Here is a 24867-nt window from a genome sequence, read left to right as displayed (position 1 = left end):
AGATTCTGACCGAAGCGATGCCGGAAATGGTAACAAAAACGCGGGAAAGATAAGACGAGGCGAAGCGAGTAGTTCAGAGAAAGTGGGGATTTCAGAGTCCTGGAAAAGAAACAGTTCTGATTTGAGTATTGTTTATTATATATTAGGTATATATTAGGATATGGGGTTGTTTTCACATCGTACTTTTAAGCTCCTGGAGATTTCTAGGACGGTGTTTGCAGTGTGTACTGTACAGATTATCAAATAAGGCTGTTGCGCTCTCCGTATTTAATTTAATCTGGATCTACTTGCTTGTAGTACCAAAGCAACTGATAATCTATTTCATATAAATATCAGGTGCCTAAAAACATATCCAGTTCTCAGATTGAAGCAGGCATTTACTTTTACTCTCACCTATTTCTTTAACAAATTTGCCTACGACAAATTACTAATAGTCTGGATAAATACACCATACTTATATCTTCCCCAAGTGATGGTAGTTCATTTTTTAAAGAGGTACTGAAAGTTTTGAATTTAGCATACAGATTCTAAGAACACTTATAATAATGCCATTATTTAAGAGTTCTTTTTTTTAAAGAAGAATTTCAATTTAAGGGTAGGATAAATTTTGCTCTAGCCAGAGGAATTGACTTGAAACCCTGGTGCCGGTAACAAACTAATGACTGGTTGTTATAGATATGTTATAGATTGAAACTCTGTAATTAACTTAATGTTGAGCTATGTTCATCAGTATATGTACAATATGACTACCTCTCTTGAAATTGTACTGATGGTTCATTTTCCATTTCCATAAGTCCTCCTTAACTGGATGGAGAACATGGTCTACAGCAGCTTTTTGTAACCATAATCCAATAAATCCTGAAGTCTGCTCTGTTAAAAACTTGATTTAGATGTTAATATATTCACATAGCAATACCAGAACCTTTTTAAGATTGAGAAGCCCAGAAGTTGAAAGCTGAAAGTATCATGCCCAATTTTTTGCTGCATCCTATTCCTTTTTTGTCCACTGGTTTGTGTCAGTTACATCAATAGTCCAGTAATGAGAGGGAAAACAAGTGAATTATTTCTTATTATATTTTATAATTTAGTTTTGTTGTTTTGAATGAAAAATATTAATCCATTGTCAATATTGAGATGCAAAGAATAATCCCCAACCCCTTCTCTGGGGCAATTGCTTTAAAAAGGCCTTGCATGTGCATGTTAATATATACCCTGTTTTCCCCAAAATAAGATATCCCCCTGATAATAAGACCAATCGGGCTTTTGAAAGCATGGCAATAAGGCCAAGCGCTTATTTCAGGGTTCAAAAAAATATAAGACAGGGTCTTATTTTCGGGGAAACACGGTATATATATAACAGGATTAACAGCATTAATGTACAGGACAAATAAAATTGGTGGTTCCATCCACATGAAGGATTTATTATTTGCATACTCTGTGTGTGCTAAGGGAAATTCATAATTTAGGTAAGCTAGTAAAGAGACATCTAGGTTCTTTAAAACCTGTAATACGGAGGGTTGTGCCAAAATCATGAATTTTCTTTACTAAACGGCGCTGCCAATTCTCAAAGGATTTATTTATTTAGCATATGGCATACATGGACTAGCAATATAAATTAACATTTCAACCAGCAATCAGTCAAAGGAACGAACGTCTTTGGAGGATATCAATGCTTTAAGGCTCAGACCCAGTTTTCTAAGCAAAACAAAAATCACAAGTTGTAAACACATGTCAATATTCATTTGTAATAAAAAAAAAGTTGGGGGGGGCGAAGGGAAAAAAAAACACCACCCAGGGGCGGAGCGAGGAGGAGGATTGGGGCAGCGAGCGAGCGTAGGGCGGCGCATGGAACTCCGGGCGTCTCTTCGTCTTGTCGGCGAGCCGGGGGCGCGATGGCGGCTGCGGCGGAGCGTGTTGACGAATTGGTGCGGGAATACTTGCTGTTCCGTGGCTTCACGGCCACGCTGAAACAACTAGATGCGGAGATCAAGGCAGACAAGGAGAAAGGCTTCCGGGTGAGGATGGCAGGGAGGAAAGGCCTGGGGTGGGTTGAGGAGGCTTAGGTGATGGGGAGGGCATTTAGTCCAGGCAGAACGCCCCTTCCCCGGTCTGCCTTTTCATGCTGACTTGCCGCCGCCAAAAACAGGAACAGGGAAAGCATTGTTGTGCTCCGGAATTCTGAGCGGCTTTGCCGGAACAGGGGTTTCTGGCTGGACGGGCCTGCCTTTCAGCAGGGGCTGGTTTGAAATGATTTTGGGATTTGCTTCCGATACGTTAGTTAGAAGGCAACCAGTCCCTTGCAGCTCTTCTTTAGAACCAGTCTTCCCAGCGAACGGGGAGACGAAGAGCATGTGTAGAGTGCATCCCTTTCAAAACTGAGTCAGTGACTGCGATAGTCCACAGGCATCGTGGATTATCGCTCCGGCATCTAGTTTAGGTTTAGATGCTGACATTTCCCTTATATATAAAACATATTTTTCCATTATTGAATCTGCCCAATAGATTATCAATCAAAATAAAACAATTAGCACATATCTCATGCAAAATAAAACAATTAGCACATATCTCATATAAAAAAGTTTTAACAGCTATTAAGTCGATTTAATAGTTCATCGGACAGAGATACATAATCGGGAGCCTCAAGGAATCCATGTAATTTCTGAAATAAAGGCTTTTAAAGCCAGGGTGCAGTCATGATAGATATTTTAAAATTATTTTGTTTAAAAGCTCTGTATAGCTATCTACCTTGTGGCCCACAACTCTGGTTGGTTAACAACAATGACTAAAAATACAAACAATAAAACCAATATGAGAAAAAAGAATGAAATAATAAAATAAAATTAAGAAAAACCATACACCCAACTCATAACTGTACGTACCTATTGGTCTCTTCAATTCCTGGACTCCGACCTTATTGTCCCAGCCAGCTCTTCATCAATATGCAGAACACTTGTTACCAAATTGTAATTTTTAAAATATGGTAGAAGGGGAAACTTATGAAACATAAAGTAATCTAGAATGGCAAAAGTAAATGAAATAAAATATTTTTCTCCTGATCCTACTAACTAATAATTTGGATTGCAGCATCTTGACCCAACATTTGAAGGCTAGATGCAACTCTTGTTTGGAAAGTTACTGTACATATTATAATAAATGTTTCTATATTCCCTCGTTTTTCTTTATATGTTCTGTTTCAAGTTCCTTTTGAAATGACCTATTCTTTCCTATTTCTGTTGGTTTTAGCAGACAATACCTGTATATTACTCTATTCACAGGCCAGTAACCTGAATTCCCTTTATAGCTGAAATTGATTTGAGACAGAGGATTATAAAGAAGAAAAATTGGCTATAAATTACAGATAGTGTTTGACTTACAATAACAATTAGAACCAAAATTTCCATTGCCAAGCAAGGCAATAGTTAAGTGCATCCAGTTTTACAACCTTTTTTCCTATGGTTGTCAAGCAAATCACGTGGCCATTAAGTGACTCCAGCTTCACCTATTGACATTGCTTATTGGGAGCCAGCTGGGAAAGTCTCAAATGGTGATCATGTGACCCTGGGATTGTGCAAATGTTATAAATACATACTGGTTGCCAAGCACTTGAATTTTGATCATGTGACCATGATCATGGGATGCTGCTGCAGTTGTAAGACAAACAGCTTGTCGTAAGCCACCATTTTCAGTGTTGTTGTAACTTTAAGTGGCCATTAAACGAATGGTTGTAAGTCAAAGACTACCTGTATACCAAAACAAAAGTTATGGTCTTCTCAATAATAGAGTTAAAGATAGGTGGAATTTAGAGGTACTTTTCAGTGTTTGAAGGGAGCAAATAAGGATTGTTCCAGTTAGTAACCAAAGTCATTCCAGAACTATTCTAAGCTTCCCTACCTGTACTTAATACCTGTACCAGTTACTTGCCATTTGCCATTGATTTTTTCAAAGTTAAAACAATTAGGCAAATGCTATGTGACTCTCAGGTCTATTGCTATAAAGATTTCAGATTGCTAGGAGTTCTTCAAACATTTTAAGAACTGCATCCTGGACCCCAGATATGTTCCCATTGTATCTTGTTACCTCAAATATTTGCTTCATTTGGAATTGGAGAGACATCTTTTCAGTTGCATTGTTTATACTACTGCATGGTTATATTTCATCCTGGAACAAAGAAATTGGAAGTAATCTTTATTGTAGATTCTCAGGACAATTGTCTTGGTTTTTGAGTAGGCTAATATATTGGATAGGAATCATCAAAAACTTAAATAGAAAGGAGCTAACCAAGGGATGTTAGTCTCCATTAACCATTTATTTAATGTTGCACATGTGTTTCATAAAATTTTGTCCTTAGCCAGGCTAACTGTCAGACCCTCAATATTTTTGGAGAGGAAGTAGGGAAATCGGGAAAAATTGCCCACGTGAAATTGGGTAACAGAGACAGCCCCACATGTACTACTATACTTCCCCTTTAATATGGATTATTGTCCTTCCGTGGACTATTAAATCCTGTCAAATGTACTTTAATTATATATATATTTGAATCTTGTTTCTATAAAGGAGGCAAGCATTTGCATGGAAAATCATGGTCAAGATACATGATTTTGATTTTTTCCTTCTCTCCTTTATCCTGTGACAGATAATTGTACCCTCTAATTATTGCTGTGATTTTTCTTGATGGCTGAAGTTATTGGTTACATAACTTACTTTGGTGGGTTTCTAATTAGGTGGACAAGATAGTGGACCAGCTTCTGCAGTATGTTCACAACTATGATCTAGCTGCCCTTCGGGAGTACTGGAGTTATCTTGACAGACGCCTTTTCAGTCGACTGGAAGATATGTATCGGCCTACAGTGAACAAGCTGAAAATCAGTTTATACCGCTATTATCTCATTCATGCTGTGCAGGTTTGTATCGACTTAATAAGTCTTCAGAATAAGGATAGTTAAAAATAGTTACAGGTAGTCCTTGATTTACAACAGTTCATTTAATGACTGTTCGAAGTTACAAAGGCACTGAAAAAAGTGACATGACCATTTTTCACACTTATGACGGTTGCAGCAGCCCCGTGGCCGTGTGATCAAAATTCAGATGCTTGGCAACGGACTCATATTTATGACAGTTGCAGTGGCCCAAGATTGTATGATCACCTTTTGTGACCCTCTAACAAGCAAAGTCAATGGGGAAACCAGATTCATTTAGCAACTATGTGATTAACTTAACAACTGCAGGGATTCACTTAACAACTGTGGTAAGAAAGGTTGTAAAATGAGGCAAAACTCACATAGTTGTCTCACATAAATTTTGGGCTCAATTGTGATTGCATGTCAAGGACTACCTGCATTCTGTCAAAACACGATTGACACAATTCTCCAGAAAATATCTGCATGGTTTAGTGGGAAATATATTCTTGTTATTCTGTTAGAGAGCTGTAAAATTGGATTTTCAGCTGCTGAAGATTGAACAGCTGCTGCTGTGGGGAAAAAAGTGATATCTGAAGCTCTTTTTTGTACATTTTAGGCAAACAGAAATGATAAGATACAGGAATTCTTTCTCAAGCAAGCCTCTGAACTTCAAAATCAGACTGAATGGAAGGACTGGTTTGTTTTGCCTTTTATCCCAAATCCAGATGCAAACCCTAACTTTGCCATGTATTTTTCCCGTCGGTGGATAGATATTTTCATTGTTTCTCTACATAACTTTCTCAGTGTTTTATTTCAGTGCATGCATATCCTTTTCCATATGGAAGAATATTGTAAGCCTGAATCAACTGCTTTTCTGTGTGCGTTTTCTTTCACTTCTTTTTCATTAGAAAGTAATAATTATTTTATGAGGGCAGTAGGAATCATCTTTGCATTCTAGCACAACTGCTTCTATAACTAATGAATTAAAATATTCTCTCATCATTCAAATAATCATTCATCACTCTGCCATGCTAGAACTGTATGCTAGAAACCCAACTAAATGTAATTTTGGCTAAACTTCAGAAATAGCTGTGTGGTTTACTGGGAAAGATATTCTTGTTATAAATTATAGCATTCAAGTGGGATCACATATTGCCCTGGCACAAAAGGACTCACAAAGTCAAGTTTTTAATGTTGGACCTGGGTATGTGTGTAATATTTCATAGGGCAAGAACAGCATCAGGGAAGGCAAAGTTATTTCCCAAAAAATTTAAAGTTCTTAGAAAGTACTTAAAAGTTTGGTGCATATGCAAAGGGAAGAGACCTGTAAATAGCTTAAGTTTCTTTATCCTTAACCTTTGTTACCTATGCCAGTGATTCTGAACTTCGAGGCAGAATGTCAGCGGAACAATGTTCTGCAAGAAAAAAATGAAATCCTTTGTCAAAAGGTAAGACTGGCACCTGTATATTAAGATTTGTGTCCCAGTTCTGGCACTGAAATATATTGTTCAATCTTTCACTATATGTAGTTAGAAAAACCATGCAAGAATAGTTCTTCATAATATGAACTTGAATTAAGAATCAAACAAGTCAGGATTTATAAACCAAATTTCAAGCAATGTATGTTGGACTATCCTGAAATGCTTGAGTGAGTCATATAAAAATGTTTCTTTGTGGCTTGCAAGCATGCTTCTGCATGCTGCCCATTCATGATGTAGTTTGATAAACTAAGATTCCTGCCTAATAAGTTGTGCTAATATAATTGCTGTTTTGAAATTAATGACCAATTAATTTCCATATCTATGGCTTGCATTCATTCAGAGGGAAAGCAATTCAATTTTTTATTTTTTCTCCCATTTTTTTCTAGTTGTTTGCTTTACAAGCAGAATACTCCCATATAAAAAAAGAGGAACTACAGGAGCAGGAGGAGGATTTGATGCTTCAACATAAGCTTCCTTCATATGTAGTTAACATGGACCATCTGGGAGACTCAGAGCTGTGAGTGTATGTGAGAGGCCAGTCAATTAGATTACCCAGAGAAATCTTGGACCTTTTAGAAGTGTTTGCATGATTTACATAGTCAGCTTTCCTAGAGACATAAATAGATACCAGTACTATGGAAGAGAAAGATAAGGAGACATTTGAAAATTATTGCTTGTCTTGCATCTTCTCCCTCTCTGTGGCGTTCCACGTTCTTGTAGAACTGATGGTTAGGTATCCCTTTTTTACAAAAAAATCTTCATGAGTTGTTAAATACACTTCATGTAAGAAAGCATCCCCAACTGGGTGCCTTGAAGAATTTTGGGATTATATTGTTATAAATTGTCAGCTAGCTGGCTATGCAAGAGTAGGAAACCTGAAAATTGGAACCCTATAATATTTCTGAACAAGGCAGGTTGGAGAAGTCTAGTTCAGGACTTTGTCTGAAAATGAACATTGTGTGACATAAATGAAAATTCTTTTGGAAAGCGGGATTTCTGTCAGTTATGGAGATTTAGGGTTCACCACCATTAATTTGCCTCCCTACCACTACTCCCTGCATCTCATTTAGTGACTTGATATGCAGCCAGAGAAGCACTGCACATTCTCTACAGGCCCGAGGAGGATTTCTGTCTTCCTTGCTACCTCAGAGCAAGAAGGGCCCTGCAAGAGCAACTCAGCCAACAGCAGCCACCTCAGCACAGACAGGAACCACACAGGGAAGCAAAAAAGAGCTGCCAAACCATCAGGTGAGGAGAAATAATTGTGGTTTCTCTCCCTGTGTGATATGTAAGAATCAGAGTACACAATACAGTAATGTTTCTGTATCTGCTATTCTGTTTTGTACCTGAACTATTAATTTAGTTAGCATGGGGCTTTGGAGAATAAAAACATGTCAAATCTTCCCTTTGTTTTCTAGGTGCCCAGAGGGAAAGAGGCAGCAATTGGAAGCAAGGAATCAAAAAGTCATGTCAGTGGTGTGGTTTCCATGGAGCCTACCTCAATACAACAGAATCAGAGACGTTTACAGGATCACGGAAAGGAAAAGAAAGAGTTTGGAACTAAAATAACTTTCCAGGTAGTGCAGCTAGTGTCTTGTGTGGATAGGGCAAGTTTTCCTTTTCCTGAGTATTTCTGAGTAAAGTGAATTATGTGGCTTTCTGCTCATAATCAGCTGATTGGTGTAAGGAAAAACGACCCTTGGCTTCTGAGCAGTTACTTGTTTGTTTGGTTTGTTTTTTTTTATAAATGAGTCACCTATTTGAACTGGGGAAGTGAAGCATCAGTGTTATTTCTTCGGCCAGCTGATATTCTCTTATGAATCACAAAAGGGACAAATATCCCAAACAATTTTCCCTAAAATTGTTTGAGCAGCAGAAGTTTATGTGGGCCTTTTGCCTTATGACTAGTCAGTTGCCTATTTGTTCTGCAATATTACGTAGGGGAAGAAGTTGTGCAAGCCTTCTCAGCTTTTGAAACTTGATAGAAAAGAGATAAGCAGCAGTTTCCCCTCTTTAAAATTTTTGATTACGAAAGACCAAAAGATGCAATGTGATATGTGAGTCAGAAAATATAATTGCATTTTATATGAACACTTCTTGTGGATTCTGATAAGCCCTCAGTTATTTATTTTTAGAATGGTAGAAAGTTGCTATCAGTTGCCTCTTCTATTAGAACTGACTGTGGGCTATGATGTCTTTTTTTACAGTTACCTTTCTAATGGCAAATAACATGTTACTAAGACATGGTACATGTACAGAGAGGATGTTTTAGCAGCACAGATTTTAGAAACAAAATGTCCTTCAAATTGAACCCTTAGAAATAAACTTAGAATATAGTTTCTCCATTGCCCTTCAATATTTTGTTAATTTGGGCAATTAGAATCTTGACAATATTTTCAGTGTAGATTACAACATTATGATACTTGGTGTTCTCAATCTTTTTCCTAAATGTTTGTAATTCTAAACTTGTCTCATTAGTTTTTAGTTTTTTGTGTTTGTTTGCTTTTTGTTGGATCTCTGAGATCTCTCTTCAGGAAATTAAGGTTCCTGTTAAGAATCAATTCTTAACTTTTGAATTTGTTGCTGAATGTGTTTGTGTGTGCATGTACATATGAAATGAATTAGCTTTATCAACCAAACAAAAGTGCCAAATACTTTTTTTGGACTTTTTTATTCTTGCTGTTATAATCCTCAGAGAGTATTACAATATTGGAAGAAGCCTTGGTTTCCTCAACCTAAATTAAATATCCTTGTGTAGAATATTTTTTAATGTGGAACTCAGAGCCTGGTTTCTTTCATATTGAAAACTGTTCCTTTAATCTTGCCCTCTGTTTTCTGATTTTTAACTGTTTCAACAAAAAAGGTTAATTGGTTCATTTTTGTTTGGTGAGTGATGGTTGAAAAAAATGTGTCTGCTTGTGCTTTATATTTTTCCTCTTTTTGTACAGTATGTTATCTTCTGTTTGTGTCAAAATTGTTCAGTGGTTCCATTTTTCAGTGAGGAAGTGGCAAATACTAAATATTCCTGCCTAATCCTGCTTAATGCTATTAATTTAGAGAACTGTGTCTGAATGTCAAGTTCAATTTGGCAGTAATCACCTTCTCTAAACCAACAAAATATGTTCTGTTTGGCAATTGTTGCATTAAGAATTCATTGTCCAGGGTACTGTTGGTAAGATTTGTAGATATGCAAAATATTCTATAGTATAAAATCATATTCTAAAAACAAAATAGATGGTAAGGACATATTGAAAAAGGGTAGAAATGTCTATAGACTATTCATGTCTCTGGGAGATGCTGATTTGTCTGTCCACATTGTTATAGTGTACACTATTGGGAATCTTTTCAGACTACAGTTGTATACAAACATAAATATGAGGATGCAACATGATCGCAATCTATGTGATTACTGATTAAAATCATTATGCTTCTGTGACATGGAGCTAACATTATGCAGAAGTGATTTTTTTTGCAAGTTCCCGTTTCTGTTTCCCTAAAGGCTGCATGGGACCATTTGCTGTATTTGCTGTTTAGAAAGTTTACATTTTAGGAATGGCAATATACTTTATAGAAGAGTATTTAATATTTAGCCATTTTTTCCTCCATTTAATATTTACTGCTTTTTATTTTTTAAAAATGGTTTAATAGAATAGAAAAGAAGCAGAAAACATATAAAGTACAAAAAGGAAAGTGAAATAAATAATACCTATTTTTTTTAAACAAATTAAATCTTGACCACAGGCAAACATATTGTCCAATCCTTTTATTGTATCGCTAAGGAAATATTTTGAAAAGTGAGAGTGCACACATTTAATCTAGCCAGTTTTTTGGTCCCTGATATATATGTATCTTTCCTAAGACACTTAATAACTTTTGTTACCATCCAAGCATGATGGATCCTAAATAGATTATTTCTAAATTTTTAGAAATGTAAATGTAATATAATAATATATTTACACATTTGAAATTTGAATCCTTAATAAAAATGAATATTTAATCAGAAGATACAGCAAAGTCATGTGATACAATTTACCTTTGATTTTTTTTTTTTACATCTCCACCATAAAATGTGTATAACCAGCCCTATGTAACTTTCACAATAATATTTGTGTTGTTGCTGATAGGATACAAATCTGTAGCCTTAGTTCCCTAAAACCTACCTTAGGGCAAGACAGGTTTGAATACTTTAATTGATTTCCCTAGCTGGCTGTGTCTTTTTAGGGACAGACTGCTGAGAAGAAAGTAGAGATTACTGCCATTGAAACAGAGCCATTCCCTGAGCTTCATGCTGAACAATTGGAAAACCAGACAAAAATATTTGGAACTGGCATGGATGCTGGAGGCATCAGGCATGAGCAGCCCTTCATTGTTCTGAGTCAAGAGGAATATGGAGAACACCACTCGTCCATCATGCATTGCCGGTAAGAATTGGCTAATGATTAGAAAACTGAATGTCATATTTGTCAATATCATCTCAGTAGAGTGGAATCCAAATCTTTGTGAACTTACTCAATGCAAAAGCATATCTTCTTTCTGTGCGCAGGGTGGATTGCTCTGGCCGAAGAGTGGCCAGTTTAGATGTGGATGGAGTCATCAAGGTGTGGTCTTTCAATCCTATCATGCAGACGAAAGCATCTTCAATTTCCAAGTCTCCACTGCTTTCTCTGGAATGGGCAACCAAACGGGACAGGCTGGTGAGTAGCTGTGCGGTGGGTGGGTGGGTGAATTACTGGGACTACAATTTTGGCCAGGGATGATTTTTAGTCCAGTGCATGAGGAGGGAACCATATTGAAGTTGTACTAAAGCTATCTTCCTTTTTGCTTGGATGTTCCTAGGCATAAAGTACCTTAAGATACCTGGCTCTGATGACACTTACGGTTTTAGGGCATCGCAGTAGACATGCATAATCTTCATGTCCACTGATGAAGCTACTAGGGTTATGCAAAATTAATAGAAAAATGTTGCAGAATCCAAATTTTATGTGTTGGGTGCTTTCTGGAAAACAAATTCAGAAAGTGAAACTAAAAGATTGTAGCTTGGATATTAGGTCAACAAGCATTCTTCCAATGTCTTCCATCAGTTTAACAGGTATCAGCTCATTGTTGCTGAGCAATTTTGTGTTTCTTCTGCATAAGGATCTCTGCATAAGGATCTCTGAACTGGGAATATTCGGTGGCTAAAAACTATTTTGATTATCCAATTGATCGTTTCTTACAGCTTGTTTATATTCCTTGGCTGATGCTGTGATTTATTTTAAATGTGTGCCATCTCAAATCATTAAATTGATTCTATAATAATAATTCCCAAACATCTGGAGCGCCACTTAAACACCATTGGCATTGACAAAATCCCCATCAATTTCAAAAGGCAGCTTTACATCCTGTGAGACCTTTCACACCATCAAACAACATTTGCTTATTTGGGAAGGACTCAGGTGGATAAAAATGCAAATCCTCTTTAAATATCTTGCTGACTATGTGACCATCCATAATAATAATAATAAATTAAGTTTACATGGCAACCACCATGGGCACCTCACAGCAATCAAACAAATTACAATAACATTGATAAGACATAATAAATAAAATAAATAAATAAATAAATAATAAAAACATAAATAATAAATAAGAGGCCTTGTGTTAAATATATAGTTAATAAGATTACCATAGGAGCTATTATAGAATTCTTGGAATAAAAATACCTTGCATACAAGAACAGGGGAAAGTCTGCAATAATTTTTTATTTATTTTATTAAACTTAATATGCTGCCTGTCTTTCCTGGAGGTGACTCTAGATGGCTTACAGCCTTACAATAATATACCAGGAGAATCCGGAAATACTCAGATTCCTTCCTTCCTTCCTTCCTTCCTTCCTTCCTTCCTTCCTTCCTTCCCTCCCTCCCTCCCTCCCTCCCTCCCTCCCTCCCTCCCTCCCTCCTTGAATTTCTCCCATTTTCCTTATGTTTGCAAGATTTTAAAAGGCTACCCTTCAGACAATGGTAATTTCCTTTTTATCAGGAAGTATCTCACAGTTGCAGGTTAGGTTGTGGACAAGATTAGTTAAAGAAGAATTGATTAGAACAAAGACAAGGTTTGATTTATTTATTTACTATGCTAGGATCTGGTCTTGCCCTAGCCTCCAAGTCACAGCATTGCTTTCTTTCAGGCCTCTTTAAAAATATATGTAACCCAACTTTAAGAAGGCATACTATCTAGCAAGCTGTAGATGGCCAAAACTGAATAATAAAACCACCAACACACACACACACACACACACACACACAGAGAGAGAGAGAGAGAGAGAGAGAGAGAGAGAGAGAGGGAGGGAGAGAGAGAGAATTTCTTAATTTTCAGAGGAATACCAATCGTATCCTTCATCTCTGTTTTTCCTCTGTTGCTTCTTTGAAGTTGTTGCTTGGCAGTGGAGTTGGTACTGTTCGTCTCTATGACACTGAAGCCAAGAAGAATCTTTGTGAAATTAGCATTGATGAAGATATGCCCAGGTATAAGCCTGATCTTTAGCCTTTATATTTCATCTCGAGTGATGATGATTTTTGTGAAGAATAAGGACAGTATTTGTGGCATCTATTTGAGATCTGCATTTATTTCTCCACGACATATTGATTATTGCTTAAGCTGATTGCTTATTTGTGAATTGGAATCATGGCTATGGAGTCCTTAGTGCTCTCTTGAATTTGTCTGTTTTCTTGCAGCCAACCTAGGGTAAAGTTTGATGATGTTACCTAGCTGGGTAATGAAACATCTGTTAGAAAACAACCAAGAAAGCAACAAGGACCCCTCATTTCAACTTTGAGCTACAAATATTCTTCTTTATTGAAATCATGAGTGTATTTTTGGCTTTGCTTCTGTCACTTCTGTGCCATTTCAAAAGTCTCGGGGAGGAGTTGTTAATGCTGTATTTGGGGTGTTTTAGATACTGTGACTTCTCTGCATCAGAAAATTCTGTGACATAAAAGTCACATAAGATTTTAATAATTTTACTTACCACTTCTGGTAAGTGGGACAAACCTCCTTCTCCATTTTGGGTTGTAAGAAAAGCACCCAAGTTAAAGAGGAAGGATGAAGTACAATGCTGTTATATCGTCAGAATTCTAGGGTGGTGCGATGGTCAGGCACAGGCTAAGCCAACTTGCAGAGGGAAGGGAAGGGAAGGATTTTCCTGGGCTTCTTGTAGATGTGCAGCATGAGCTGAAACACAGCCTTTATTCTGCAGATATTTGGTCATAGTCACCCATAGCTGTTCTTACTCATTTACATTTATTTAAGAGATCTTCGGAGATTGGAGGAGGAGACAATGAAGAAGATAGTATTAGTGAGTATTAGTGAGTATAAATGCATGTTTTTGAGTTACAAAAAAAGACAATGTAGAATTCTGATCAGCGCCAAGAGTAATTGGTGTCCCTCTTGGTTCTCTGGACTATCTATGTGGAAAGCCACAGTAAATTTTGTGTCTCTTTATTTTAGGATCTTGTCCCTTGCATGTAGTCCAAGTGGTGCTTCCTTTGTCTGTTCAGCTGCAGCATCTGGCCTTGTCAATCAGCTAGATTATGCTACATCAGATTCTGGAGGAAAGGGCATCAATCAAGTTCCTGGAAAATTGCTTTTGTGGGATACCAAAACTATGAAGCAGCAGGTATAGTATGTGTTTTTCCCCCACCCTTGAGCTTGTTTGATAAAAATAAAGTTTTCTTAATCTGTAGCTCAAAAAAAGAAGGTACTTAACTAATGTTTTTAACAGATCCTTCATATGTTTCTCCTTAATATTATGGTTGCTTAAAGCGTTTGAATAATTGTCATCACAGCAACTTTAATGTTGATGTGAGCTAATGCTAAGTTGACCAATTTATGTTTGCTTACTGTCACCTTCTAGATTCAATGTTACTCAAGGATGCCTAGTTTTGTTTTTTGTTTTTTTTAATTTGATTTATATGCCGCCCTTCTCTGGAGACTCAGGGCGGCTTACAATGTGTTAAGCAATAGCCTTCATACTTTTGTATATTTATACAAAGTCAACTTATTGCCCCCACAAACTGGGTCCTCATTTCACCTACCTTAGAAAGGATGGAAGGCTGAGTCAACCTTGAGCCTTGGAGAGATTCGAACCAGCAGTAAATTGCAGGCAGCTGTGTTGGCTGTTGTGGCCAGATATACTTTTGTTCAGTTTGAATGACACAGGGCTTACATCCTTCCTGGAAAAGATACAGTTGTAGTAAGCACTGAATCATTCTAAGCTGAACCACTTTTAACGACAAAGAAAACATGTTAAAGAAAAGTATGTCTCCTCCAACGAATCTGCAGGAGGATAGCCTTCCTCTCTAATCTGAAGTTATATTTAGACTTCTCTTGGTGGGATTTTTTTCATTTTATAAATAGCTGGTTTCTGCTTTCAGGAAAAATAGGTTAGTATATGAAAAGCTCCTTGTGTCCATTTAGTATTTACAGAATACAGTGGGAGATGAAAAATCTCAGATGTAAGTTTGGTTGAACAACTGGATGATTTATTTATTTATTTACTTACTTACTTACTTGAATTATTTGCCGCCTATCTCATTTCAACCTGATTCTCAGATGGATATCTCAGAGTAACTGCTCCTTTGGGAAAGAACAAACAATTTATATTCTGTGTTCCCTATTTTTTGTTTGCTGTTTCAGCTCCAATTTTCTCTTGAACCGGAGCCCATTGCTATAAACTGCACAGCCTTCAACCATAATGGGAATCTCCTGGTCACTGGAGCAGCAGATGGCATAATTCGCCTCTTTGGTAAATGGCTTTGTTCCTTTCCCCCCCCCCCCCCATTTTAAATTCTGTAGGTCCTAGGATTTTCAGTTACTGAGCAGACACTTTGTTGTGGAGCAGGAATAGGAAAATGGGCCAAAGGCTGGTACACTGACAAAAGTTAACCAGTTATGTTATTCTCATTTAATCCTTTACTTTTTATTAGATTCCCCCATTTTAATACATAGAATGCAGTGCACTTTATGTATATTTTGCCTATAATTCTCAGCTAGGATACAACATTCAGAGAGGTTGTTATTATTCTGTATATGTATAACATTGGGTGAGGGTCTCTATATCAGGTTCCATGTTAGACTTGGTAGTTATTTATTTGTATCCCACCTTTATTATTTTTACAAATGATTCAAGGCAGTAAACATATCCAGCACACCTTCTTCCTCCTATTTTCCTCCTGACAACATCCTGTGAGGTGAATTGGGCTGAGAGAGAGTGATTGGCCCAAGGTTACCCAGCTAGCTTTCATAGCTAAGGTGGGACTTGAATTCACAGCCTCCTGCTTTCTAGACTGGTGCTTTAACCACTAGATCAAATTGGCTCACTCTTTTCTCTCTGCTTTCATACCTCATACTGGAATAAACAGAACTAACAATTGTTTGTGTTTTGGTAGAGATTGTTAACATTTCAAAATTTGTCTTTTTGTTGTTGTTGCTGCACGTAGCTTCAATTAGGGTTGAGGACCATTTCTTTCCCCCACTCCCCCAAGAATGAAGTTCTAACTCCCATTTTCTCCCAAAACAAAGCCAGTGATGAAATCCACAAATACATATTGTGCCCAAAATCAATGGAGGTTACCAAATTGCTGTCTTCCAAGCTTCAGAACATCTATAGCCATAAAATGGAGATGGAGGGTTAGTGGAATTAGTCATGTTGAACACCATTGTAACTGTTATAAAGATAATTATTTTCCTCCTTTATTGTTTCCTTCCTCTAGAGAAATCATCCTGTTATAATACCAGCCAGCACAAGTGTTTCTTGTCAGAATATCAACAGGGCTGGCAAGAGAGACACCAAGTTCAAAAAATGACTTAGAAGCCTGTAAAGGTAATCCATCTGCACTTTTTTCCTTTCTGTCTTCCAGATATGCAGCAGCATGAGTGTGCTATGAGCTGGAAGGCCCACGATGGAGAGGTTTATTCTGTTGAATTCAGCTATGACGAGAATGCTGTTTACAGCATAGGTGAAGATGGAAAGGTAGGTTTTAAAAAATTGTGGCCAAACTGACATATATGACAGCAACACATTTATTTATATCAGTATTTATATGTCTTTCTTTGGAGATATATTTGGCCCTCAAAATAGCTGGTAACTATATCTGATGAACGTCACCTTATCTGGAAAAGACGATGCAACCCTCTGTATCTTTAGAAGTTTCATCTGAAAGCTGTTAATCCAGTGAATCTATAAATCATTTTGAAAACTAGCAGATGTCCTAATTTGTAGGAACCCCATTGGTTATGTTTCTTCTGGTATCAGTGATTTTTTTTCTCTGTATCTGTAGGTGCTATTGCAAAGTAAAGAATGCATGTGTATTGTATATCTTACTGGGATCTGTTCTACCATTGTAGTTTATTCAATGGAATATCCATAAAAGCGGATGCAAAATTTCTGAATTTAGTCTCCCTAAAGATGCCACTGGGCCCTTCGTGTTGTCTGGCTATAGCGGATACAAACAAGTCCAATTTCCACGTGGAAGGCTCTTTGCATTTGATTCTGAAGGAAACTACATGTTAACCTGTTCTTCCACTGGAGGTGTTATCTACAAGGTATTAGCTATCGGTTAAGATAATTACATGCTGTCTCTAACAAGAACTGATTTTTTTCATTCTAAACCAGGCCTTCAGCTATGATTTATGAATAAGCATCAATCTGATGGACTTGCATAACTTGCAAAAGCATAAATGGTTTAGAAATCACATGTCTAAGCCAAAGCCAAGTAGCCACATTGAAATGTAGTATTATATGTTAATCTGACTACATACAGTGCCTCTGGGTGGAATTTACCAAAGAAGGTCAGAAGGGTTCTTGTAGCCATCTGGATAGATATTGAAAACAGCTAACTACATCAGATAGGTCTTTCCTATGGTCATATATCTTGTTAAAGTTAAAGTGTCTGGGAAACTCATGAGTGGAGACAGAGTAAATGCAGCATATTTTGAGAAATAGAGTGATGAAATTTTGGTCTATTTTATGATCCACGTAGCCTGTGTTGACATTAGTATATATTGTACTTTAATAATCATTCTGGCATTATTTGTCTTAGCTCTGCTCTATGGCTTAAAGTCCAGGGTAATATTCTAATTTTTTTAAAGGACCAGAGTTGTCCTAGAATTTTAGATTCCAGATTGGTAAGTGGTTTCTACCATAAAACCTTGCTAATCTTTGATTTATCTTTTCTCTATTTCAGCTAAATAGCAATGACAAAGCACTAGAGAGCTGTCTTTCCCTTGGAGGACATAGGGCTCCGGTGGTCACTGTGGACTGGTGCACAGCCATGGACTGTGGGACCTGCCTCACTGCATCCATGGATGGGAAGATCAAACTAACTACTCTACTTGCACAGAAGTCTTAAATGAAACTGTGCTCCAAGATGTGAACAATTTTTTTTTTACAGAAGAATGAATGATCAGTATTAACTATTATATTCAAACTTTTGTAGGGAGGGAAGGTTTAATCATTTGTCTTAATGTCATCATCTCTTTTTAAATTAGGAGTTAAGTTTAATTGCCAAACTACTGCCACTTAGAAGAGTACATTCTAACAGTTCATTTCAACAAATATTAAACATTCCCCGATCATCAAGTTTCTTTCAGTAAGGATCAACCCATTTTTCCCCTTGGTCTTCATTAGCATAGAGCCATAATTCTCTGGGTTAGTCCCAAAATGGAGTACAGATTTGTTGTGGATGTAGCAGGTGGGAGATGGAGTGGGAAGTCTTGTTCAAAACTCTAACAGTATTGACTGCATTTGTACTAGAAGAAAACTTGATTGCCTTTACATTATGTTGCTTTGATTGTTTGAAGAACATTCCGTGCTATGCTTCTAGAAGAAAAAAATATTATATCATTCATAGTGTTTATTTTCCTTTTGAGTTTTGGACATTGATATAGACTACAAAAAGCATATGATAGTAAAATGTTATGAAATGGCATTTGTTCATTACTAATCAGTTCATCGTAATTAAGTTCTGTTACGAAAGCAAGCAAGCCGAGAGTTTTATAGAACTCTCGTTTGCTTTCTTCTATATTTCTAGAAATTTGCATGTTTGGAGAGGATAAGAATATGCTGTACACAATGAAACACACACCAGCATATGATACCTTGGAATTGTTTTTATGTCAATCCATAATTTTTTAGGTGTACTTATAATGTGAATAGTATTCTTGGTCATCAGCCTGAGTTCACCAAATGCAGTTACACTCAGAAATACATCTAAGGAGGCACAGCTATGGCCTTCAGCTGTAACAGGTTGAATACAACAGAATTCCAAGCATAAGGTGTCTTATAAAAAAATAAATGTGGTTTGGCTAGTACTGAAGATGGTTAAAAGAAATGGAGAAAAGTTCAGGTCTACAGCCTATAATAATTTAGGGTCATTCTATTTTTGTTAGGGTGGAGATAGATGAAATGGCACCGTTGCAACCATAGCATGCTTATGGAAGTGCAATATAGACCGATTAAAAAGTGGGGGAGGGGAGCCCAGAATGATCCTCTTAAAGCTGAATATTGTCATTATTGGTAAGGTCTTTTTCACTAGAGGAAAAGCATTGAGCAGATAGAATTTCAAATGGCAGCAACCCACACTGCAACAGTTTGAAATCTGAGTTGGATATGCAATTTCCATACTTAAGCATTCCTGTAAATAGAAACTAATATGTGGAGTTCAAATGTGGCTGCATTCCTATGACAAGTTTTATGGTTAACAATTAAGGTTTATTAATGGCTTGACATTGCACACCAAATCATGAACTAACTACGTTAATTTCATTAAAACAAAACCCTAGTCTAAAATACAGGTAGTCCTTGAGTTACAACCACAATTGACCCCAAAATTTATGTTGCTAAGTGAAACATTTGTTAAGTGAGTTTTGCCCCATTTTACGACCTTTCTTGTTACAGTTGTTAAGTGAATCACTGCAGTTGATAAGTTAGTAACCTGGTTGTTAAGGGAATCCAGCTTTCCATTGACATTGCTTGCCAGAAGGTCACAAAAGGTGATCACATGACCTTGGGACATAGCAATGGTCATGAGTATGAACCACTTGTCAAGCATCTGAAATTTTAACACATGATCATGGGGATGCTGCAAAGATCGTAAGAGTGAACATGTCACCTTTTTCATTGCCGTTGTAACTTTGAACGGTCACTAAATGAACTGTTGTAAATTGAGGATTACCTGTACAGATATTGTATATTTCAATATCTTGTGTAAACAGCATAGGAAATTAAGGGGAAGAATAAATGTGTGTCAGATTTCTTAGAGGAAAAAATCAAGTATATTTAAAAACTCCACCTAAAAACCCTTTTTATCACCTTAAAAAGTACCTAATTGTGATAAATGAGAAATGTGGACATTTCCGAGATCAACCTATAAAAATGATACTAAAGGAACTGGCAATTATTCAAAGGAGGGAGGAGTGGGGGGTTACCACAAGATATTTGGATCAGTGAGTTTTCAAACTGTATCTTTAAGGTATCCCCTCCCTTGAGGGGATTTGGGGAATTGAAGTCCACACATCTTAAAGGTGCCGAGTTTGAAAAAAAAACACCTGGTTTTGATCATTTTTTTCCCTTCTGGCGAAGAGCTTTAATCCAGGGGTCTCCAACCTTGGCCGCTTTAAGACATGTGGACTTTAATTCCCAGAATTCCTCAGCCAGCTTTGCTCAACTTTGCTGGCTGAGGAATTCTGGGAATTGAAGTCCACAGGTCTTAAAGCGGCCAAGGTTGGAGACCCCTGCGTAATCTAGTGGACGCAACACACGTCTCATTCTGCTTCCGGGTGTCTCCTTAAAATTCAAGTCCCAGGAGTTCCTGTTGTGCAACTCACGTGACGGAGTCAATCCTCGTTTCCGGCGCTGCTCATCCCTCCGCCCCTCCCTCCCCCCCTCCCCGGCTGCCAGCAGAAAGGTTGTTTATGCCGTTGCTTTGTGTTTGGAGGTGCGATGGGGGGGGGTTGTTTTTCTCTCCCCCCCCTTCTATGAGCACTTTTCGAGGAAAGCCCCCGCCCTTGCTCCGGCTTTCCATTCTATCCAAGCGACGCGAAGCATCTTCACTCGCAGGGCGGTCTTTTTTCTTTTAAAAACTGGGCTTTATTGGGTCTTACGGATCCCAGCTTGAGATATTTAAAAGAATAACTGCACAGCTTCTCGCCCGAGGAACCGGGAGCAATTGGATTCAGCCTGCGGTCTTGTGTGGTGGTTTGGGAAGAAGAAGCGGTCACGGAGCATAGTGAACCTGACTAATATAGGTTGAATTAAGTGCACAGCACTATTCGTGCCTTTTCTTTTTTATATGTGCACCAGTGGTAATTTTGTGGTGGGGGCTTTGTATCATTCTTGTGCCTGGTCGTTATGGCTCCCGAGTACATAATGCAAACGAGTTAACATTGCCTGTTGTGATTAGTGATGTCGGTAAATCTCTGAAATATTCGATGCCTGAACAATTTAATGCTGGTTCTCATCCAGAACTCCCACTTTTTTTCCCCTTTCTATTTAGATTTGCAGCATAATACCATGGGAGAGAGTGGAGAGGCCCTTATTATTGGACAAGTTCCAACACTGGGTGGATTTGTCCCAATTTAGGAAGTGTATGTCCCACAAGTGTCTATAAATCCCCAAATTCAGATTGTTACAGGTAAGGAGTTATAGCAGAGGTCTTCAAACTTGGCAGCTTTAAGACTTGGCTGGAGAATTCTGGGAGTTGAAGTCCACAAGTCTTAAAACTGCCAAGTTTGAAGACCTCTGAGTTATAAAGATTGCCTCCTTAACTCTTAATGCAAGAGACTCGGGAGCTTGTTGTGTAGAAGCCAGAAGCAGAAAACCTTTTGGTCCAGGGATGAACATTGGAGGGGGGGGAGGGCTGAGTGGGAGCAAATTGAAGCAACATAAAAACTTCAGTACCTGCCCTTTATTTAGAATATTTTAAACTGTCGAGCTCCATCTGTTATTTTTTCTACATATATGCTTGTCCCTGCAAGTTATTGAAAAGGGAACACAAATGGAGTGGACGATACTTAACTTTCCTCCCCACAATCTCTGGTGACTCTGAATGTAATTGCATAGTTTTATTTATTTTTTAATATATTTATAAAATAAAGGGTTAGCTGGTCAGCTATGGCAAAGATGAGCCAGTTTGTTTTTTGATTGACACACCAAAAGTAGTTTCAATTGCTCTGTTTGCTGCCAGTTCAGTTATTGCCTATGGTTACCACCAAATGACTGAGATATTTGTAAACATTGTCTTGGAGAGGAACAGTAGGCTGCATGGAACCCTTAATTCAATTGCTAAAGTTTAATTTCAAGTGTTCTTGTTGCACAAATTGTTCTCTTTCTTCTTGAATTAACAGAAATGAGTTCCCCTGAGGCAGCAAAGAAGAGGATCCTCCCAGCATGGATGACCAAGAATATAGCTGAACCAGAAGAATGGGCAAAAATGAGGTCAAAGAGAAAAAAAAAGACAGCTTTAGCAAGGTTTGCTGCCTACCTGTTTCTTAAAAATCAGAGAAGAATGGGTTGTTCTAAAACTTCCTTTTCTACCCTCAAACGCCAAATTGGGAGGAGGGTTGGGTGTGTGTGTGGTGTGATGTGTGTGTAGAACTGTTGATAGACTAGGGGACATCCAATCAGTGTGGACCCTTAGTGGTTACATCAATAGATTTTTTCCAGAATTGTAGAACTATCACATTCTTTGATTTCAGCTTTATCTTTTTGTTTTTTATATCCTTAAATAGTCACGCACATGTATACTCACACACATCCAATATAGTCCATGGAATCAGTTTGTGACTAATTAAAAAGGTATTTGCTATGGTTTTACTGTTTACAGAATATGTCATCCTAAATAGCTAAACTCTGGGCCTAAATACAGCCAATTGTACTGGGTGATCTTGAAAGTTTGACTTATATTTTATATAAGGCCCTACATGACTTAGGTCCGGGATATTTGCAGGGCCTTCTGCCTGCCTCTCACCGTCCTGTTTGCTCACATAGGGCTGCTCTCCTCAGGGTTCCGACGGCGAGCCAATGTCGTCTGGTGGCGCCCAGAGATAGGGTGTTCTCTGTGGGTGCTCCCACCCTCTGGAATGAGTTGCCTACTGAGCTCTGGACAGCTCCTGATCTCCGCTCCTTCCGTCGGGACCTGAAGACTTGGCTGTTCAAGCAAATAGGCCGACTCTGATTCTGGGTTTTATTATGTATTATTTATTAGTTAATTTGGTTTAAAATGGGATTTTGTTGTACATGTTTTTAACTTGTGTTCACCGCCCTGAGTCCTTCTGGAGAAGGGCGGCATATAAATACATGAAATAAATAAATAAATATTTTAGATTCAGTTGAGGTTAAATTAGGATTAAATGTTAAAAAACTTTCCCTTTACAGTTTGAAGAGTAGGAAACATTTTTAAACAACAGCCACAATTTTGTTATACAGTACAGTGATTGTGGAAGACAGATTACCCAAAATTAAAGGGAGATTACGGCGAAGAGCTGTTTGAGATATAGGAAAGAGCTTTAAAATATTTGAGATGGTTGCCCTGTGGACAAACTGAACTCTTATCTACAACTGCTGTTATCAGTTGAGTATGAAGTAGTTTCTTTGAATTTCGCCAAATTTTGTTATAATGTATGCAACATTAGGTAGACAGTAACTGCCCGCTGGTAATTACCACTAATTGTAATATATTATTTTGTCAGGTTTTATTTTTATTTTGTTACTGTTTTAATGCTTTTTTTTTTTTTTTTTAAATTGATTGATGTATGAGTTGGTCTTTGCTATTTTTCCTGACACCAGGGCTAAAATATATATAGTTAGACTGAAATAAATAAGATATACTGAATAAGGCTACAGAGAATTTGACAAGATTTAATGTGCATTTTCTGATATCTGCTGATTGTCTATAAATTGATATTTACTGAAGGGAGGGTTGGTCTTCCTTTTTACTGTACATACTTTACAATATGATTTTCTTTTGTAGGACTGAAACTGTATATTGTATGAATGAAGCAGAGTTGGTCGATATGGCTCTTTGTATTTTAGCTGAGGTGAGCAATGTAAAGATGTTGCCCAGGTGGCAGCTTCTTCCTTTTTCCATATTTCAGTTAATTTTGCCTGAACATCTTGCTCTCTGAGAATTGGAAAAAAGAATTGGGCCTAAATACAGCCAATTGTACTGGGTGATCAAACTCACTGATAAGTTCAAGGACACTTGGGCACATTTCTTTTGACCATCTTTATATATTTATCAACCAGGCATGATTGTAGATATTCTACAATCATTGAGCAGGCATTGAGCATCTCACTTATCCTGATTTAGAGAGCACAAAGAGAAACTTGTGGCTTCATCCCAAAATGAAAGAAAATATGATTGCTTCCTTTTTAGAATTGCAAGACTATAGAAGTTGATGAGATTTCATCAGAAGATAAGGTTCAAGAGTGTCAACAGGAATTGATAGATGGTCATCTTCCAAGGACTGCTCTCAACATTGCCAAGGATCCTCCTGTACCATCCACACCTCCAGATCAGTCAGCTTCTTTAAGTAGCAGTGAGGAGACCAAACTGGAGGAAGATGATGATGCCTTAAAATATGTCAGGGAGATTTTCTTTACATAATTTTAACATTTATAAGTAACATCTAGGTTTTTTAAATTGATAAATAGGAGATACAGCTAGGATAGTGGTGGCTTGTATGCCAGAGGTGAAGTAATGGAAAATCACAATGGTAGGACTTCATGAAATAAACTGATCAGGAGGAGAGACTTTGGAAATCTATTTTTATAATTGGAGATTTAATGGGATGCATTGGGGAAAGAATGGAGGAATATCCTGCTGGGTTCCCTGGTTTGATAAGCACTTTTGTTTTGCTTGACTTTGAAGACTTGAATTTTGTATTTAAAGAATAAATGAAAGTAGTTCTGACTTCTCTTTACACTGGTCATTTTCATACTAAATTAAGAGCTACAGTTTGTTTAATAACAGTTCAGTGTATATGTGCCTAAGGTTTTACTAGTTTGTAAGTTTATACTTACAAACAAGCAAACATTTTGGCTTAGCAAATTGTGTGAATCCAGTCATAGAAAAAGTAGTGTTCCAGCTTCCTGAAGTATCTGACTTAATTGATTCCTGACTCAGAGAATTATTTCTCTAATTTTGGGCTCCCAGAAGCAAAATATGCAATCTTTAGTTCTGTTACATTTTGTAAACAGGTAGTTCTTGCTTAACAACAGTAATTAGGACTGGAATTTCCAGCGCTAAGTAATGCAGTCATAAAATGCAACAACACATGACTGCATCGCTTGGTGATGGCAATCCTAACAGTCCCCTTTGCTGTTGTTGAGGCCCTCACAACTTATTGTCAGTTTTCAACAAAGTCACTGGGAAGTCCCAGGTAACTTGCAAACAGGCCAACAGTTGAACAAGTGGCTGCTGTGGTGTGAGTGTGTGACTTCTGCTGGATGA

The 24867-nt window shown here is 37.5% G+C and overlaps 2 protein-coding genes across 5 annotated transcripts; both read left to right on the top strand.

Annotated features, from left to right (window-relative positions):
• The first annotated feature begins 40 nt into the window (after positions 1-40).
• WDR91 (WD repeat domain 91) lies at positions 41-18345 on the top strand. The gene is made up of 15 exons (XM_034403783.3): positions 41-2015; positions 4722-4901; positions 5515-5722; positions 6264-6346; positions 6766-6896; positions 7450-7627; positions 7798-7956; positions 10601-10800; positions 10923-11073; positions 12788-12882; positions 13865-14033; positions 15053-15161; positions 16276-16388; positions 16763-16960; positions 17602-18345. The coding sequence occupies exons 1-15, from the start codon at positions 1893-1895 to the stop codon at positions 17764-17766; spliced, it is 2262 nt and encodes a 753-aa protein (XP_034259674.2). The 5' UTR covers positions 41-1892; the 3' UTR covers positions 17767-18345.
• A 1772-nt stretch (positions 18346-20117) lies between these two features.
• On the top strand, positions 20118-24327 carry CYREN (cell cycle regulator of NHEJ). Of its 4 annotated transcripts, none has more exons than XM_034402685.3 (5): positions 20118-20322; positions 20911-21048; positions 21761-21884; positions 23386-23452; positions 23791-24327. In XM_034402685.3, the coding sequence occupies exons 3-5, from the start codon at positions 21763-21765 to the stop codon at positions 24019-24021; spliced, it is 420 nt and encodes a 139-aa protein (XP_034258576.2). In that variant the 5' UTR covers positions 20118-20322; positions 20911-21048; positions 21761-21762; the 3' UTR covers positions 24022-24327. The 4 variants fall into 4 exon arrangements, with proteins under 4 accessions (XP_034258576.2, XP_034258578.2, XP_034258577.2 ...); XM_034402686.3 differs by having other exon boundaries at positions 20261-20352; XM_034402687.3 differs by lacking the exon at positions 20911-21048 and having other exon boundaries at positions 20253-20322.
• The last annotated feature ends 540 nt before the right edge of the window (positions 24328-24867 follow it).

The sequence above is a fragment of the Pantherophis guttatus genome, chromosome 7 (assembly GCF_059756535.1).
Source record: "Pantherophis guttatus breed Tessera chromosome 7, ASM5975653v1, whole genome shotgun sequence".
Classification (NCBI taxonomy): Eukaryota; Metazoa; Chordata; class Lepidosauria; order Squamata; family Colubridae; genus Pantherophis; species Pantherophis guttatus.
The sequence above is the reverse complement of the archived record's forward strand: the minus strand, read 5'-3'. Positions and strand labels throughout refer to the sequence as shown.

Excerpts from the sequence above, each read along its gene's own strand:
- WDR91 (XM_034403783.3), top strand. The coding sequence starts at position 1,893 with ATGGCGGCTGCGGCGGAGCGTGTTGACGAATTGGTGCGGGAATACTTG. Across the intron at positions 6,347-6,765 it reads ATGAAATCCTTTGTCAAAAG|TTGTTTGCTTTACAAGCAGA; the intron begins GTAAGACTGGCA and ends ATTTTTTTCTAG. Across the intron at positions 16,389-16,762 it reads GCATAGGTGAAGATGGAAAG|TTTATTCAATGGAATATCCA; the intron begins GTAGGTTTTAAA and ends CTACCATTGTAG.
- CYREN (XM_034402685.3), top strand. The coding sequence starts at position 21,763 with ATGAGTTCCCCTGAGGCAGCAAAGAAGAGGATCCTCCCAGCATGGATG. Across the intron at positions 21,885-23,385 it reads AAAAAGACAGCTTTAGCAAG|GACTGAAACTGTATATTGTA; the intron begins GTTTGCTGCCTA and ends TTTCTTTTGTAG. Across the intron at positions 23,453-23,790 it reads CTCTTTGTATTTTAGCTGAG|AATTGCAAGACTATAGAAGT; the intron begins GTGAGCAATGTA and ends CTTCCTTTTTAG.